General features: G+C 36.6%; 1 protein-coding gene across 3 annotated transcripts in view; it reads right to left on the bottom strand.

The window, feature by feature from the left end:
• The window catches only part of SNX30 (sorting nexin family member 30), a 184,878-nt gene that overhangs the window by 29,167 nt on the left and 136,780 nt on the right, over positions 1 to 18,931 (bottom strand). For all 3 annotated transcript variants that reach the window (XR_004230322.1, XM_031943034.1, XM_012542727.3), the window contains exons 7-8: positions 13,780 to 13,866; positions 3,762 to 3,914 (exon numbers count right to left, since the gene is read on the bottom strand). Coding sequence is in view for 2 of the 3 variants with exons in the window: in XM_031943034.1 (XP_031798894.1) it covers positions 3,762 to 3,914; positions 13,780 to 13,866 (240 nt within the window). In the remaining variant the exon portion in view is untranslated. The remainder of the gene's footprint in view (positions 1 to 3,761; positions 3,915 to 13,779; positions 13,867 to 18,931) is intronic.

The following is an 18,931-nucleotide window of genomic DNA, read 5'->3' as shown; positions in this document are numbered from 1 at the left end:
TGGATAAGAACTGTTGGGAAAACTGGAAAATAATATGGCAGAAACTTGGTATAGACCAATATCTCATAGTGTATACTAAAATAAGATGAAAATGGGTATATGATTTACAAATATAAATGGTCAAAGGATGTGAACAGTTTTCAGACAAAGAAATCAAAGCTATTTATAATCTTGTGAAAAAAAATGCTCTAAATCACTATTGATCAAAGAAATACAAATTAAAGCAACTGTAAGGTACCATCTCACACCTATCAGAATGGCTAATGTGATGACAAAAGAAAAAAAAGAAAAAAATGTTGGATGTTAGAAGAAATGTGGGAAAACTGAGACACCGATGCCCTGTTGATGGGAGTGTGAATTGATCCAACTGATCTGGAAAGCAATTTGGAACTCTGACTACTGGGCCTGTATCTAAAGAGATAATAAAAAAGAGGGAAAAGGACCTACATATGTGAGAATGTTTATAGAAGTTCTTTTTGTGGAAGCAAGGAATTGGAAATTGAGTGGATGCCTATTAATTGGGGAATGGCTAAACAAGCTGTGGTATATGATTATAATGGGATATTATTGTGCTATAAGAAATGAAAGCAGGATGACTTAAGAAAAACCTAGAAAGACTTATGCTAATTGATACACAGTGAAGTGAACAGAACCGGGAGGAAAGTCTGTACAGTAACAGCAATAGTGTTCGATCTAAGACAATCCCAAAGGACTAAAGATGAAGCAGAGAAAGAACCGATATTGATTGAAAACAGACTGAAGCATGTTATTTTTTACCTTCTTTCTTTCATCTTTTTCATTCGAGTCTTCTTGTACAAAATGACTAATAAAATATTTTATATAATTGCACATTATTATCACACCTATGTGTGATTGCTTATCATCTCAGGGGGAGGAGAGAAAAGGAGGAATAGAATTTGGAACTCAAAATTTTAACTAAAAATGTTTTAAAATTGGGTGGGGAGGGGAAAGCCATTCCACTTTAGAAATAATAATAATAATAAGTAGACAAGCAGTTGTTAAGCATTATTGTGTGACACAGGACTGCTAAGTCCTGGGGATACAAAGAAAGGTAGACAGAGTCACTACCCTTAAGGAGCTTACACATTCTAATAGCAGAGACTACATATAAATAACATATATATATATATATATATATTATATATATATAATATATATACACACATATTTATTTATATATTTATATACAAGATATATAAAGAGTAAAGTGGAAATAACCTCAAAAGGAAGGCACTAGCATTAATGAGAATTGGGTAAAATCTTTTGTAGAAGGTAGGATCTGAGATAAAACTTGAAGGAAGCCAAGGAAACATTATGCTTTAAGATTTACAAAGCTAGCACGCGCGCTCTCTTTCTCCTCTCTTCTCTCTTTCTCTCTCTCTCTCCCTCCTTCCTTCCCTCCCTCTATCCTTCCCCCTGCCTTCCCTTCCTCTTTCCCTCCCTCTCCTTCCCCACTTTCTCACTCATTTGATCCTCACAACTATCCTAGGGAGTAACTGCTATTATCATCACCCCCATATCATAGATGGGGAAGCTAAGACCAACTTGCCAAGGATCACAAAACTACTAAGTTTCTGAGTCAGGATTTAAACCCAGGTTTTGATTGTAAATCCAGAACATTCCACCTCACCTGGATATTGAGGATGGAAAAATCACACACCTCAAAGCAATCCAAAAGCCCCACATGTGATTTGTAAGTTTCCAGACTGACTATATTTTAAAATTAATTTTTTTGGGGGGAGAAGGCAATTGGGGTTAAGTGACTTGTTCAGGGTTCACATACAGCTAGTAAATGTCTGAGGCTAAATTTGAACTCATGTTCTCCTGACTCCAGGGATGATGTTCAATCCACTGTTCCACCTAAGCTGCTCCCCTGACTTTTTTTTTTTTTTTTTAATTTATACTTCTTTTTTTTTATATAGCTTTTTATTTACAAGTTATATGCATGGGTAATTTTACAGCATTGACAATTGCCAAACCTTTTGTTCCAATTTTTCCCCTCCTTCCCACCTTCCCCAGATGGCAGGTTGTCCAATACATGTTAAATGTTATAGTATAAATTAAATAGAAAATAAGTATACATGTTCAAACAGTTATTTTGCTGTACAAAAATAATCAGATTCTGAAATAGTGTACAATTAGCCTGTGAAGGAAATCAAAAATGCAGGTGGACAAAAATAGAGGGATTGGGAATTCAATGTAATGGTGAATTCAATGTAATGGTTCTTAGTCATCTCCCAGAGTTCTTTCACTGGGTGTAGCTGGTTCAATTCATTACTGCTCCATTAGAACTGATTTGGTTCATCTCATTGCTGAGGATGGCCAGGTCCATCACAATTGATCATCATATAGTATTGTTGTTGAAGTATGTAATGATCTCCTGGTCCTGCTCATTTCACTCAGCATCAGTTCATGTAAGTCTCTCCAGGCCTTTCTGAAATCATCCTGTTGGTCATTTTTTACAGAACAATAATATTCCATAATATTCACATACCACAATTTATTCAACCATTCTCCAATTGATGGGCATCCACTCAGTTTCCAGTTTCTGGCCACTACAAAGAGGACTTGCATATGCAGGTCTTTTTTCCTACTTTAAAATCTCTTTTGCTCCCCTGACTCTTAAAAAACTGCTTGACCCATGTGACTTTGAGCTGACTTTAACACTCTCTCTACTCCTTTGAATATTATGGGTAAGGGAAATATGTGTTAAAAGAGAAAAGCTTAGGCTACTTAGCTCTGCTCAGCAGCCCCTGGGGAGAGAACAACCATGATAAAAGAATAAAGAGGAGGCAGGAATGCACAGAAGAACGATACAATAGAAAATGCACTTGGCTCTGAGCTAGGAGAGATTTTGCTTCTAAAACTTATTAAGTGAACAAGTCACTTATTATCACCTCAGTTCCTCAGTCTGAAATAGAGAGAATACTTATAGCACTAACTTCAAGAGTTCTTTTATAGTTCAAATGAGATAAATATATAGATAGATATAATAGGTAACAGATATATCTAAATATGGATATAGCTATAGACATAACAAAGCTCACAAGTGTCAGCATTATTATTATGTAGGCACCCAGTGCCAACCCAGCTAGGTTGTAGAGTGGATAAAAGTCTACTCATGGAATCAGAAAGACTCAAATTTACATCTGGCTTCAGACACTTTACAAGCTATGTGACCTTAGGCAAGTCATTAAACTTTGTTTGCCTCAGTTTCCTCATCCGTAAAAAGAAATGGCAAAGAACTCCATTATCTCTGGCAAAGAAAACCTGAAGAATTGTACCTGACTAAAATAACTGAACAACAAAAAGAATTTTAGTTTACTCCAATGTCCTTTTTATGGATGTGTGTGGGATCTCGCACTTCAACTATTTGAGGGGTTGAGGATCCTTATTGGATCTAATCCAATGCTTATTAGAAGGACTAAAGTTGTAAGCAGCTATAGGGTGTAATGAAGTAAAGAAGATCCAAATTCAAATCTTGCCTTATATGTTTGTGAGGGAAGTCATTTAACTCCTCTCTCTGCCTCATTTTGTTATTGTTTAGTCATTTTTCAGTTGCATGTGATTCTTCATAATCCTATACAGATTTTTTTTTGTCAAAGAATGATTTGCCATTTCCTTTTCCAGTTCATTTTTATAGCTGCCCATAGTCTGCCTCAGTTATTTCATCTCTAAGACTCCTTTTTAGCTCTAAATTGACGATCTCAATCCTAAGAGTTAATCAGTATGATAATTACCTTTTCATAATATTGGATATTTTTGTCAGCCATTCCCATGAGTAGCTGCCGAAAGTCCTGCCTCTTGTTGTTCTGCCATCTCTCCATATCTGCCTTGAGGTCAGCGTTAAAACATTCCACTCGATCTTGGCACTTCTCAACATCTGCTGGTACCTTAGGGAAAAACATCCAATGGGCATTTTGAGAGACAAAAAGGACAGATGGATAGATATCACACACACACACATACACATACACACACGGCAAGATTACCTATGACAGCTTATTTCTCTTGTCATTGAGATTCTTTGGTTCATACATTTTTAAAAGACTCAAAGTAATAAAAGTGCTACTTAAAGATATCATAGTTAAACCTTTTCTTTATTCCTTGCTATACTTCTACTAGATAAGTCACTTAATAATATACTTTTCAGAAAGTAAAATCTGGAAGGAATAATAATTTAGTGATGAGCTGAACCCTATCAGAAAAATGTAACTGACACATTTTCTCAGCCCACCATCAGATTTGCCAACCTAAGACAAAATGATTCATAAGCAGAGATTCCTTAACTTATTAAAAACAGGAAGAAATACTCCAGGGCTGCTGAAAATTACTATTAGTTCCTTTTATTAAAGTTTTTGTACTTAGGACTGACCAGTAGAGACTCTTACATTTATTTTAGAAATTCCCATTTGAGTGAGGAAGTTGGGTTATTTCACTACTTTGTTGTTCAGGAGTTTTAGTAGTGACCCTATTTGGGGTTTTCTTGGCAAAGATGTTGGAGTAGTTTGTCTTTTCCTTCTCCAGCTTATGAGGAAATTGGGGCAAAGAATGCTAAGGGACTTGTCCAGCTAGTCAGTACCTGGTCCAGATTTGAATTCAGGAAGATGAATCTTCCTGACTCCAGGTCTGCTCTCATTTCACTGCCACAAAATGCTAAGTACTATGCTCTACAGGCATGCAAAACTCAATACTTTCCCTACCTTTATTATTCTGACAAGCATTCATTATAGTCAGTCTCTCTCTTTCCCATCTTTCCTGCCACTGTCTTCCAGGCCTTTCCAAAGCACTCTGAGACTTCTATTAGTTTTGTTATTGCCCCTTTAGGACTTTCTGGAGTTTCTACCACACTTTAGCTCCTTCTTTGAGGAGCTCTCTCCTCTAATTAAAGTGTAAGCTCCTTGAGAGCAGGGATTATCTTACTTTTTCTATTTATATTTTAGGACTTCAAACTATGCACAGCACACAATTTAAGTGCATAATAAACACTTTTTGATTAATTCATTCATCTGTATTGATGGAGGGAGTTTCTATGGCAAGAGCTCCTATTAAATAGAACCAGAATTAGTTATAAATAAACAAAACTATAAAAAAAAAAATAGCAGTTTAATTAAATTCCTCATTTTAATTGCCCCACTAGTTTTTTGGAAGTCATTTCTTTGTAAGAGAATTTGACTTCCTAAAATTTGATAAACCTCTTTACTTTACTGACTTTGTTTCTAACATAATTAGAAGGAATTACTAAATGACAAAATTGGTTTTTGACGCTGATACTCACCTTTTCTTTAGCAGGTGAATGCTTCATTAGACCTCATTGTTCATGGAAATTCAGACACAAAGGAAAAGTCAAGGAGGCAGCTCAGATAGAACCCGGAACACCTGAGTTCAAATCTGACCTTAGACGCTGACTACCTGTGTGGTGTTGAGCAAGTCATTTACCCTGTTTACTCCAATTTCCTGATCTTTAAAATGAGCTGGACAAGGAAATAGCAAACTGTTCAAATATCTTTGCCAAGAAAACCTGAAATAGGGTCACAAAGATAACTAAACCGACTTAACAAAAATAATAATATCTATTTTTCAGGGTTGTTATAGGGACAAAATGAAATAATGTTTGTAAAATGCTTAGCACAGTGCGTCACACTATATAAATGCTAGCTTTGATGAGGAGGATGCCCAAATATTCCCCAGAACCATCAAGTTATTTGTCATTTTCCAATCTCCTAATTACCAAATCCACATTCTTCAGGACTTGTTTTATTAATACCTTAATTTCAGTGCCAGGCATTGGGGGAACATTTGAAATTTTGCCACAGTTTAGTTGGGGATGAGGCATTCATTAAGATCACAAAATCACAGATGTAGGCCTGAAAGGGATTTTTTTTTAGAACTGGATCTCCTCATCAAGGAATTTGAAGTTCAGAGGAGTTAAATAACTTGTCCAGTATCACACACAGCTATTGTGTCAGAGAAGGAGGAGGAGGTTGATAGTAATAATTGTAACAATAACTCGCCTGTGTGTATTATGTTTTGCAAAGTTTTTTACATACATTATCTCATTTGATCATCATGGCCAGGATAGAGAAACTCAGAAGTGATTTGCCAAAAGGTCAACACAGTTAGGAAATAGCTGAAGGCATCTCAGATCTCAGAGGGGTGGCAAGTCATAGTATTCACAGAACCTGACTTAGACCCAGATTAGTACTGTCATAAACACACACACACACACACACACACACACGCATGACAACCATGGGCAGGTCACTGAGTTTTCGTAGTGAAAGATAGAGGGAATAGTGTGACCAAAAACACAAAGTTGGAAAAATTCAAACCTAATTTAGGAGTCACAACAGTCCAGTAAATATGAGACACAGAATGAAATAAGACTGGGAAGGTAGAAGTGTGGCAAATTGTGTAGGTTATTGGATGTAGAAGCAATACAGAGAGGATAAAGATTAAACTGAAACTCACTGTTTAAAAAAAAATCTACTTCTTGCACTTCTTTCTAAAATGATACATTTGTGGATGATTGCTAAATTCACAATAAAAAGCAAATGAAATGTTAGACATGAAGTTAGGAGGGTCAATGCCCCAGAGAAGAGATGTAAAACACCACACCCTCATCCCTGCACTTCTGCTTTGCTCAAGTCAGGGTCCATGAATGGGAAACATTGTATATAACATCAGATTTTCTTTTATATACTCATTAATTCTGCTAAAAATTAATTAACCTCTTTTTAAGTCTGTTGTTCTTTTAAATGATGGATCTCTATGAAAGGGAGGTGGTATGGGCAGCTAGATGGTGCAGTGGATAAAGCCCCAGCCTTGATGTCAGGAGGAGCTGAATTCAAATCCAGCCTCAAACACTTAACATTTCCTGGCTATGTGACTCTGGGCAAGTCACTTAGACCCCCCCCCAATTGCCTCAGCAAAAAAAAAAAGAAAAAGAAAAAGAAAGGGAGGTGGTAGGATATGGGGAAATCTAATAAATGTAAAAATAGAAGTCTGTGATGCTGGAAAGTCACTTAAAACTTTAGATCCCCCTCAAATAACGCTATATGCTGATTTTCATTAGCAGAGGGAGGTCTTTACTGGAAGCCTACTATGCCAATAAAACCAACAGATCTGGTTCAAATAAATAACAGAGGTTTTGCTTAATAGCCCATCATAATGAATTTAACATTCTGAAGAACCCAATCATTGTTCCAGCACCCAAGGGAAAAAGGGAATTGGCACTGACCTGCCCCAAGGAAAGGAATCATGCCCCCAAAAGGAGGACTGAACAAATTCATAACCAATTACCTTCAACCCTAATAAACCTCATAGTCTTTCATGAAGCCCTGAAAGCCTGAGAAGTGCCAGGTATATAGACTAAATCTGACCATGTCATTTAGACTGGTCTGCCCTCACAGGGATGAGAAATGGGAAGAAGGTACTGGTCTATGCAAAGTGGAACTCAGCTCTGAAATATATAAAGCACTGATGTTCCTCGCAAGAAATAATTTCTCACTCACTTCTTGTCTTTACTGTCCCAGTTGCCTTTCCTGTTTTCCTCTGTGGGATAAATGGGAATAAAAGGAGTATTTCAGCATGGATCTCAACTACATTTCTCCTCAAGATGGCCATCATACCATATCAACCTTGCTAAGCACATGGAGCACAGGAGCTCCAATGTCATCAGCACTAAATTCTCTGGTTCTTTGATTGTAAAGTTGTTGATCATTTAAGTATACTTACGTGGTCATACTGGGACCACAAAGAAGGCAAGTTCCTTGGAATTAGAATACCCTAAGAGTTAAAAAGTGTCAGAAATAAATCAAATTCTTAGTGTCATACTTCAAACCTCCTTTCCCCCAGTCCCCAGCCCCTCATGGGCTATCACACTAGCCAGCCCTCATACCAATCTTGTTATCCTTGTTCCATTATTGCTAACTCAACAAAAACCTGATTATCACTTTTAGTATAATGCTAATTTTCCTAGTTCTAAATCTATAATCTGATCATCCCCTTTCTTCTACTTAAGAACCTTCTCTTTTGCCTCTGAACATCTATTTCCTTCCCGATTCTGATCAAAATTAAACATTTTGCTACATATGCCATAACCAAGAAACCACACCTTCCAAAAATGTGCAGCACTTAGCATACAGTTTTGCATGGAAGCAACTCATTAAATCTGTGTTCATTTTATAGATTTCCTTCTCCCTCTCCTTAATATGGCATTTCAAGGGCATTTTTTTCTAATGTATTCTACTTTTCATATCTGAGCTTGATGAAAATATAAATTATTCTTTGATTATTATTATTAATGACCTCTTATCTACAAGTTAAGTTTTCACTGCCAGTATTAGAGAAGGGATTTGTTGCTGTCATGATTCCAACAGCATCTTAGAACTGGAAAGTACCTCAGATGTCATCTATTTCAACTTGTACCTGACCAAACTTCCCTTTTACAGCATATCTGATAAATTAATAGACAACTAGCCTCCCCAGGGATGGGGTGTTCACTATTTCACTAAGGCAGCTATTCTATTTTTGGATAGATAGACTTTCTAACACTTACTTCTATACTTCAGGAGTTCTTGACTTTTTTGGGGGAGGGGAGGGTGGGTTAGGGACCAACTCTGGCAGTCTGGTGAAGTCTATGTATCCCTTCTCAGAATATTTTTAAAGAATTCATAACGGAAATATCAAACTTCAGAAAGAGGTTAGTTCCCCCATTCAAGTTCAAGATCCCCTAAAATCTATTCACAAATGCTTGGTGAAAAACTCCTTATTTGGAAGTTTGTTTCTGAAATGTACCTCTCCCTAATTCCTATTCAGTGATCTGAATTCTGTTTTAGGAGCTAAGTGAAACTAATCAAATGTCTCTTGCTTTAACACTTAAAATATTTGAGAAAGGTTCATATGTCCTTTTCACCGCTTTTCCTATTCCCAACCCAGAAAGTCTCTTTCAGGCTGCAAACCCAATCTGACCAATGCTTGTTTCTATTATCTGAAGGAAATTAATTGGTCTTCTTCATTTTTTTTTTTTGGGGGGGGAGGGCTCTTTCCTCAGACAAAAAAAGGAAAAGTATCCACTTCACAAGACTGAAAGGGGAAGTTCAGATTAATCCTTAGTTCAAAAAAGATTTACTACATGTCTCAAAAATCTGGGCTACTTAACCTCAATATTAGAGAATAGGCAGAAGAAATCAAGAGGAGTTTGACTTTAATTTGACTTACAATTTCTTTAATCTCATCAGATAATTCAAACTAGGAAAACTAGCTAAGCAATTCCAATTAGCCTGAAGAGAAATGATTTCAATTATAAATGGGTTGGGTTTTTTTAAGTGTTTTATATCCCTATGGTCTAAAATGAAAATAAGAACACTTTATAAAAATACTTTTCATGCATTTCAAGAGCTCATGAGCACACTTTGTACTGAAATGCAACTACAGGTACATGAAAGTCATAACCACCGACAAAAGCTGATTAGTAATTCCCATTGTACAGCATAAATTCTAGATGACAGGAGAATTAGGCAGATGATTCGTTTTCACACAGGATTTCGTTTTCCTTTTCTAGTCTGAGGAAAAACTTGGTAGCTTTGACACTGCTTATATCTTCTTTTTCAACAAAAAGGGGGAGAGGGAAAAGGGGGAGGGAGAGGGAAGGGAAGAGGGAAGAGGAAAGGGATAAGAGGGGGAGGGGGAGAGGATATGAGATAATATTTGTCAAGTGTTTAGTCTGATATATATAGTAAACACTATATAGATGCTAGTTATAGTTATTATTACTCCTCATCCTAGATCACTACTTCATTCCTACTCATGGGCTATTGAGTGGAAATGGAGGAAGTCATACAACCAAGCTGAATGGGTATGCTACAAATTTATGTTAATTATCTCAACTGGGTCCTCACTGCAGCAAGGGAATCCTTAAGTGACTCTCTAACCTACTCACCTCAATAGTTCTTCTAAACTTTTATCTTCATTTGTCTCCCACACAACTTTCCCTCTATTCCTTTAGCTGAGATCCTGACTTCACACTTTATCAAGAGAACAGATGCATTTATGTTGAGTTCCTTCATTTCCCCTTTTCATTTTGCAATCTTGAGATACCATCCCCTACTGTATCCTCTCTTTTGTTCCAGTTTCTGATGGAAAGGGGGCTCTTTTCTTCAAGGCTATACCTTTATGTATCTCCTTTTGTTTTCTAAATTTAAAATCTTACCTATTATCTATAAAAATGCTTGTTTTTTCACCATTAAAAACAAATAAACTACAACAACAACCACAAACCCAAATCCCTTCCACTCTTCCATTCTCTGCCAAATTATTCACAAATGCAATTTTTCCTCCATACTTCCACTTCCCTTGTCCTCAGTCTTTTAAAAAATTTAGCAATCTGGCATCTGACCTCTTCACTAAACTGAAACTACTCTGTTGAAAGTTACCAATGACATGTGGATGGCCATATCTAGTGGTTCATCTCAATCTTATCCTTCTTGATCTCTAAACAGTTCTTGACATCTTTTCATCCTCTATTCCTGGACATTGTCTCTTTCATAAATTTTTGTCACACTGTTCTCTTTTATCTATCTCATAAGTGACCTCATGAATTCCCATGGGTTCAATTATTATCGTTATACAGATCGTTCAGGGGAAGCTAGGTGGTGTAGTAGGTAGAGTGCCAGGACTAGAATCAGGATGACATCTTCCTGGATTTAAATTTGGCCCAAACATTTACCAGCTGTGTGAGCCTGAGCATGTTACTTAACTTCATTTGCTTCAGTTTCCTCATCTGTCAAAAGAGCTGGAGAAGGAAATGGCAAACTACTCCAGCATCTGACAAGAAAACCCTAAATAAGGTTATGAAAAGTCAGACGTTACTAAAATATGACTGAAATGCAGATAATTCCCAGATCTGGATATCCAGCCTTACTCTCTCTTCTGAACACCAGTCCCATGTCACCAATTGGGAGGGCAAAAAGGGGAAAGGCACCTACTATGTGCTATATACTGTGCTAAGCACTTTACAAATATTAACTTATTTGACCTTCATAACAACCCTGCGAAGTAGGTGCTATTATCATCAATCCCCATTTTATTGATGAGGAAACTGAAGCAAATAGAACTTAAGTGATTTGCCCAAGTTTAAAAGGGCTAGTAAGTATCTGAGATTAGATTTAAACTTAGCCTGACTCCAGGGCTCTATCTATCATTCCACCTGGCTATTACAACTTTCATTTGGGCATTCATACTGGACATTTCAAACTAGACATCCCATGAGCATCTAAAACTCCATGTCCAAAACATAACTGCTTACTCTCACCCCATGTATCAGACTAGTTGCTAAACCTTGTTGTTTCCTATGTTTACAATATCTCTTTCATGCATCCCCTTCTCACTACTCACACAGCCATAATTTTAGTTTCTTTAAGCTCTCATCACCTTATCTGAACCATTTATCACAAGTATCTCCTATTCGGCCTAACTCACATCTCTGCCAGCTACAACCTATTCTTCACTCAACCACCAAAGTGATTTTTCTTAAAACCAAAACAACAAACAAAAAACCAATCTGTACATGAGCATGTCCTTCTACTTCTCAAAAATAGAATAAAATAAAACTCCAGCTTTTCCTCAATAAGAACAAATAGAAATTCTTCTGATTGGCATTTAACAGGAAGACCTCCTCAGTACTTTTGTATGTTATTTCCCTCCCAAGCATTTCATAGTCTAGCCAAAATGGCTTACTTTTATTCTTCACCCATCACACAATCCTCATCCCCCTCCCCCTGTCTGAAATGCAGCCTCTTTACCTCTGCTTCTTGGAATCCTTGATTTCTTTTCACACTCAGTTCAACCACCAACTTCTTCATGAAATCTTTTCTGAACTTTTCTGATGCTAGGTACTTCTCCCCCTCCCCCATATTATGCTAATAAATTTCTATGTCATCTCCTCATAAACTCCTTGAGGGAAGAGACATATAGTGCTTGACACACAGCAGGGACTTGGGACTTAATAAATGTCTGGTGATTGATTACAATAGACAAACTATAGAATTCTGATTTTAGGGTTGTTTTCTTTTTAAAACAAGAGTGATAAAACATGTTTGCTTTTAATGTTCCATTTGCTAACTGACAATCTGCAGAGCAGTAACCATGAGGGTTTTCAAGGCACTTAAAATCAGCTGTTTAAGAAAAGGGAAGACACTTCTAACATGCCAGGAATTGTGCACTTGCTTCTCTGAAGAGTAAGGCTCTGCTATATTATTAAGTTATATGGTTCTCAGATTAAAAAAAAAAAATTAAAAAAAGGTTATTAGGAGGGTTTTACTGACATTTCATCTCATCTCATCTCATAAAAATAGTCTGGGACTTGGGTTTTAACTGACATTGATTTTTACTGATGCTTCATTTATTCTTATAAAAACAATCTCAGGCAATGTTAATTGATAGGAACAGCAAAGAGTTATTGGATGGCATCAAATTACCTGTAGCATCAGTGTGGCATTCATGATTATATTATCCTTATCAATATTCTTTTTCCTTGTAACCTCACAGCAGGAAAAATGCTGATGCCTTAAAATAGAGGTTCTTAAAACTTTTTTGTATGTTCTGGATCCCTAGAGTAGCTTAGTAAAGCCTAAGGATTACTTCTAAGGATGTTTAAAAATTTATAAAATTAAATTCATAGGATTACTAAAGAAACCATTTATGCTGAAATAATTATCACCTTTTTAACAGATTCCCTGGCTGAGGACTGGGAACCTTTTACTTAAAATAAACATAGTTCCTCATCCACCATCATTCTGCAACACAGGTATTAAATCATATGCAATTCTGCTTAAACTTAGTGAGATTGCTATGGGAGTGATAAAAGAACTGTGAGGCAAAAATTCAACACAAGGGGGTGCTCAAACATTATTATCAAGGCATTCAATAATCACACTACAATACTCTGCCTCACCTTCCATATATATGTATATGTGTGTGTGTGTGTGTGTGTGTGTGTACTCACATATATTCATAAATATATATACACATACCGTATATGTATGTATATATATATATATATATATATATATATATATACACACACACACACATATATATGCACGCATATATAAAGATTGTGTTGAATTTGCTTGCCTTATAATGGCTTGTATGATAATCAGAAGAGATTTGATAATAAGAAAATAAAATAAATAAAATAAAATAAAAAATACAAATGCAAAGTAACACATTTAGAGAACATCAGGTCTTGTTCCTCTCCTGTATATCACTAGAGAGTCACCAGTATGAGAATTGAGGCACAAGAGTGAATTTCTAATGACAGTTTCTTTTAGATAGATGGCTACCCAGCTGTCTATGTTTTATAAAAAAGTAAAGCATCCCTCTGCAAACACTTCTGTCAAGCAAAATGTAATGAGCAGATGTTTTTCTTGACTGAGGAGCAATCCAGGCCTTCTGTTGAACTTGCCTTCTCTGCCTAATACAAATGATCTTACTTCAGTGAGTAGAGGTAGAACCCAGAGGAGGGACCTGCTGAAAGTAAGGCTGAAGGAGTTGAGAGTTGGATGTTGAGAGTGTGGATAAGGGTGGGGAGGGGATAACAACAATCAGGAGCAGTTAGAGGCTAAATCCAGCTGTGAGTAACCCTCTTGGCATTTCTAGGCAGCTTCTTCTATTGGTAGAAGAAGGATTTCCAAACTGCCACTAAAAATCTCAAGGTTTGAAAAAACATACCCTCCTCACGCAGGTCTGACTTACCTTGGGGCGTTCTTCCTTTTTCAAAGCAACAGCTTCCAATTTTGCTTCATATTCTCCTTGAACTTGGTCTCTCTTCTTTAATACATTCTAGGGGGAAGAAGGATAGAAGAGAAAAAAAAAAGACAACTTTTTTTAAAAGGACATAAGGAATGGTCACAACACCAAATCCTCTTCTCTCTTTAGTCCCCTATTAATGTGGTCATTGTCATCTCAGCCTTTGGAAGGTGGAGGGACATCCTAATTCTTCACCAAACAAGTCAATTAATTTTCTTAGCCATGGGACTAAATACAAAGTTATATTGTGTGATTCTTCAGAGTCTGAGGAGAGGTTTTAGATGCTCATGGTATATCCAGTTTGAAATTTCTAATTTGACTGTTTAAATGACATTTGGGGCAGCTAGGTGGCAAGGTAGATAGAACACTAGAATCAGGAAGACCTGAATTCAAATCCAGCTTCAGATACTTACTAGCTCTTTGACTCGTATATGCCTTGATTTCCTCATTTGTAAAATGGGAATAATATTTTTACCTACTAGTTATTACGAGGATCAAATGAAATAATATTTATAAAGTGCTTAACAGTGTCTAGCACATAGCAGGTGCTATATAAATGTTTATTTGTTCCCTCTTTATACCATCCCATTTGGAGATATGGGACTGTGGTCAGAAGAGAGACTAGGGTTGGATATACAGATCTGGAAATCATCTGCATTTCATTTTTCAGTTGTATCTGACTCTACATGAAAGGTCCTAAAATGGCTTCTGGGACACAGTTACTCTAGGAATCTAGAGAGATGAAAACATGTCAAAGACAGGTTCTTTATAAGGATGGGAAAAGTTATGTCATAAATGATGGAGACAGCCCTTCTAATGGGTAATTACTAACATTACATACCTCTTCATAAATGCTGAAATGTGTTAAAAAAAAAAAAACTGTTTTAAAAGCTGAAAGTATACTCTAAAGCCACTTTAAGATAAAAAACAAACATTTTTAGACTTTTAAATATAGGTATATATTCATTTCTTTCCTAAGAGCTTTCAAGTTCTACATATTCTAGTTGATCTTTACTAACTTTCTGACCTTCTAACCTTTAGTAATTTTTAGTAACCTTTTCCATTTGTGACCTCTTTTTGCCAAGAAATTTTTTATGTGACCTCAGGTATATAGTTATATAAAATGGGTATGCAAATCAAACATTTACTGATAACAAATCATAATGCACGAAGAGTCATGAACTACATTTTAAGAAACTGGGAAGTTAGAAAATCATAGGATTTAGAACCTAAATGGTCCTTGGAAATTATCTAATCCAACATCTTTGATTTATGAATGTGGGAAGTCAGACCTGGACAGGTAATATAAAATTATACAAGTAGCAAGAAGCAAAAATAAGATTCACACTCTCAGATTTGAGAATGTATTTCATTTGTAAATTTCAATCATTGGTGCTTTCTGGAGATGATAGAGAATGCAGAATAGGCTCTCCTGGTCTTGCACTTTAAGCACCCCGTGAGATTAAGTTGCAGAAGTTGTAGCAGCAATGGTACTTAGCTATCAAGGACTGGCTTGGGTGAGATATGGAGTCTGAAAATTGCTTGCATCCATTCTTGAAAAAAATTATGGATAAACAAGAAAGATGAGACCAATGGATTAATGCTGTCCTGGAGATAATTAGAGTAACAGCTGTCTATAGCAAATGGAATCCTGTCACCTTATATTCATACACACTCATGCACCTAGAGTAGATATACATGAGGTATAAAGAGAGAGCACTAATTAAACAAGTCCCTACTGGATCATGTCATCTAGATTTCTTTGATTTGTTAATAACTACCTACATTTATGCAGCATTTTTAAATTTGCAAATTCCTCTTCTCGTTAATCTATCTATCTATCTATCATAATCATCTCTAGTTATATGGACAGAGCAAAAAGTTACTGCTGGGACTGAAAATAGGGAAAAGAGACAACTATTAGAAAGCACTAGATCTCTGCCTCAAAGGTCTTACAGCTTTTAATTCAATACTTCAGAAGTCAAAGATGATTAGGATGTGGATAATCCCCTCACCAACACAGACAATCATCTCTTTATAACTAGGAAGTTGTCCTTCATTAGGCTAAATGGTTGAAAAACTTTAAATGTCCCAAGACCAAATCTTCCTTCCCTCTCCCCTCCCCCCCCCAAAAAAAAGTAGACTGATAACACTTGACATAATCCCTTTAGTGGGCCCACACTCAAAATTCTTCTGGCTTGGGCCCACCAAGACTAGAGAGAAGAAGATATTAGGAAGTGATAAAGAGGTCTGCAAGGAAATCAAGGAGGAGGCCAAGGGCAATGAAAAATGAGAAAGGCTATTGGATTTGGCAGCTAAGATATCATTAATAATTTTGGAGAGAAGCAGTTTCAAATAAAGGTCTGATAGCAAAATACTACAGTGGATGGAGCACTGGGCCTGGAAACAGGAAGATCTGAGCTCAATCCAGCTTCAGACACTTAGTAGATGTTTGACCTTGGGCAAGTCATTTAACCCTAATTGCTTCAGTTCCTCATTTGTAAAAATAGGAACACAACGGAGAAGGAAATGGAAAAACACTCTATTATCTTTGCCAGAAAAATCCATGGGGTCAGCTAGAGTTGAACAGAACTGAATGATTGAACAAAGATCTAATATCCAAAATGTAAAGAGAAAGCATGGATTAGTGATGCGAAGATCAACCTTGGTGTCAAAAAGACGAGTTTAAGTTCTAACCTAAACACATCCTGATTATGTGATTGTGGGCAAATCATTTAACTTCTCAGTGACTCTTGGTGTTCTAGACCACTCTGAGATTAGCTGCAGAGAAGATACCATTTCTCATTGATAATTTCCCCTACCAACAATTCCCTATGCCATTGAGATCATAAATATAGTCCCCATGCCTCTATTCTATCCAAGACAATTGATGCACATATAGAGAATAAGAACTATTCCCAATAGGAAACTGATCAAAGAGTATGAATGGTTTTCAAAGAAGAAATACAAGATTTCAACAACATATCAGGTGCTAGTTTCTTCTCACCCAGGACTACATATCTATAGCACAGCTGGACCTCGTATTTCCAGTTTGGTGATGAAAGTCTTAGTGATTCCAGTAGAGGTTCCAGCTGTTGAGCCCTGGATAATAAACCATAACCTCCACTTTTCCCCCCTTCCCCATTTCCTTGAAATTAAGATAGGGAGAATTAAGTTAAAAAAGAGCCCAGGGAAAACCTTGAAGCTCCAACTATCTTTACATACCATTGTGTCATGAGCTCCAGGTGCATTATTTTGATCCTTGCTAGGATAATTGCCCCTACTTTTGAGTATTGCCCCTCACCTCTCCTAGTCCTCAACCTCTTATCTTGACCTCTATCCTGTCAGGATTAAGTTATGATCCTTTCCTGGAATTATGGCTTATCGGTCCTCCCAATGTCATTACTCCCTTTATCTGCTTTTATTTCCCCTATAAAATCGTATACTCAGTTATGTATTCTGTTTGCAAAACCTAGTTATCCTTATATAAGTTCTCTGCCTTGGTTTATCTGTATCGAATGCTTTGGACAAGAGTCCCATCTACTCAGCTAGCTTAAACTCTCCACATTAAAGATTAAAAATCATCCTCTGCTTGCCTCAGTTTCTCTGGTATCACACAGCCACATCTAGCTAGCCTATTTCACTATCTTCCCAAAATCCTTCATAAAACTTTTTTTTTTTTTTTAAAGGCAGAGGGGCAGCATTTTGTGTAAGGTCCTGAATGCCAGGTAAAGACACATTACTCAGGACATAAAAGGGGGCCACTCAAGATTTAAGGATGAGGTGGCTACAGCCATAGTGGAAGCTGAGAGCTATAATAACTAATATTAACCAATATAATTCATAACTGATATTAAAGTAGAAGCACTTTGGATAAATGAAAGGGATACTGCAGAGGTAGAAAATGATACTTGTTTGAATGTGACAGTGTGGGAGAAGGAAGATTAAAAAATAGCCTAAAGACAAAGAACAAAAGAAACTGGTGTTTGAAGGTATCTTTTGATCAATAAATACTTATTAAGTACTTACTAAGTATCCCAAGAGGTGCTAGAGGTAGCTGGGTAAAAAAAAATAAAATAAAATAAAGACAAAAGATAATCTATACTCTTAGGGAAGTTACAATCCAAAGGGAGAGACAACCCAAGAAAAGTACTGGAGGAGCAGAATTCAGGGATGTAGGGAGGAGTGAGTCAGGTGGAAAATGAGACATCTCAGATACCTTCCTTAAATGGAGAATTCAAGCCACTATCTACTATCTAATCACTCCAGTGAGAGGGGAGTATGAGCTCTTGGGGCCATACTGAGGAGATATGCGTTTCAAGGTTAGCTGGGGTCTTGCAGGATGATATGCCAGGGAGCCTAGATGAAGTGCATAAGTGCCACTGGATGAGAATTGTACCATAAAAAGAAATCAGTATGGTCAAAGGAAAGAAAAAGGAGCTTAGTTTTGAACACACTGAGCTTAAGGTGCCAGTCAATTTAATTAAATTAAAAGAGCCAAGCACCCACTAAGTAAAAAGCATTAGAGATGCAAAAACAAGAGAAAAAATAGTCCTTGATCTCAAGAATTTTACTTTCCCCTAGGGGAGGATACAAAAGTTACACAGAGAAATGAATTAGCACAAGGTAATTTGAGGAAGAAAATTTTCTAACAAATAGGGTACCAAGAAAGGCTAGATTGAAGTGGAGATTTTCTACAGGCAGTTGGCTATGTAGGATTGGTGCTCAGTAGAGAAATCAAAAGAAAGACTTAAATATTTGAGGCATTTGCATGAAGGCAAAAAGTAGTAGAAGTCAGAAGAACAAATGGGCTGTCAATGGAGAAAGTACAGAGATCTCATCTTGTGGCAGGGAGAATGCAATTATTATTATACACATTTTACAGATGAGGAAGCTGAGGTTGCAAAAAAGTCTAAATAACTGATGAAAAGTCAGGGAGTTAACAAATTTCTGAGGAGGAAATCAGATATTCTCTCCAAATTAGGGTATGAATTTTCTCCCCACCACCTTATTATAAGTAAAACAGCTTTCAGATCCCTGGAACTCCAGTGCTGAGGCACTTTGCCAAGTAATTTAATCATTACAACAACTCTGTGAA

The sequence above is a fragment of the Sarcophilus harrisii genome, chromosome 1, assembly GCF_902635505.1.
Source record: "Sarcophilus harrisii chromosome 1, mSarHar1.11, whole genome shotgun sequence".
Taxonomy (NCBI): Eukaryota; Metazoa; Chordata; class Mammalia; order Dasyuromorphia; family Dasyuridae; genus Sarcophilus; species Sarcophilus harrisii.
This window is presented reverse-complemented; position numbering and strand designations above follow the sequence as displayed.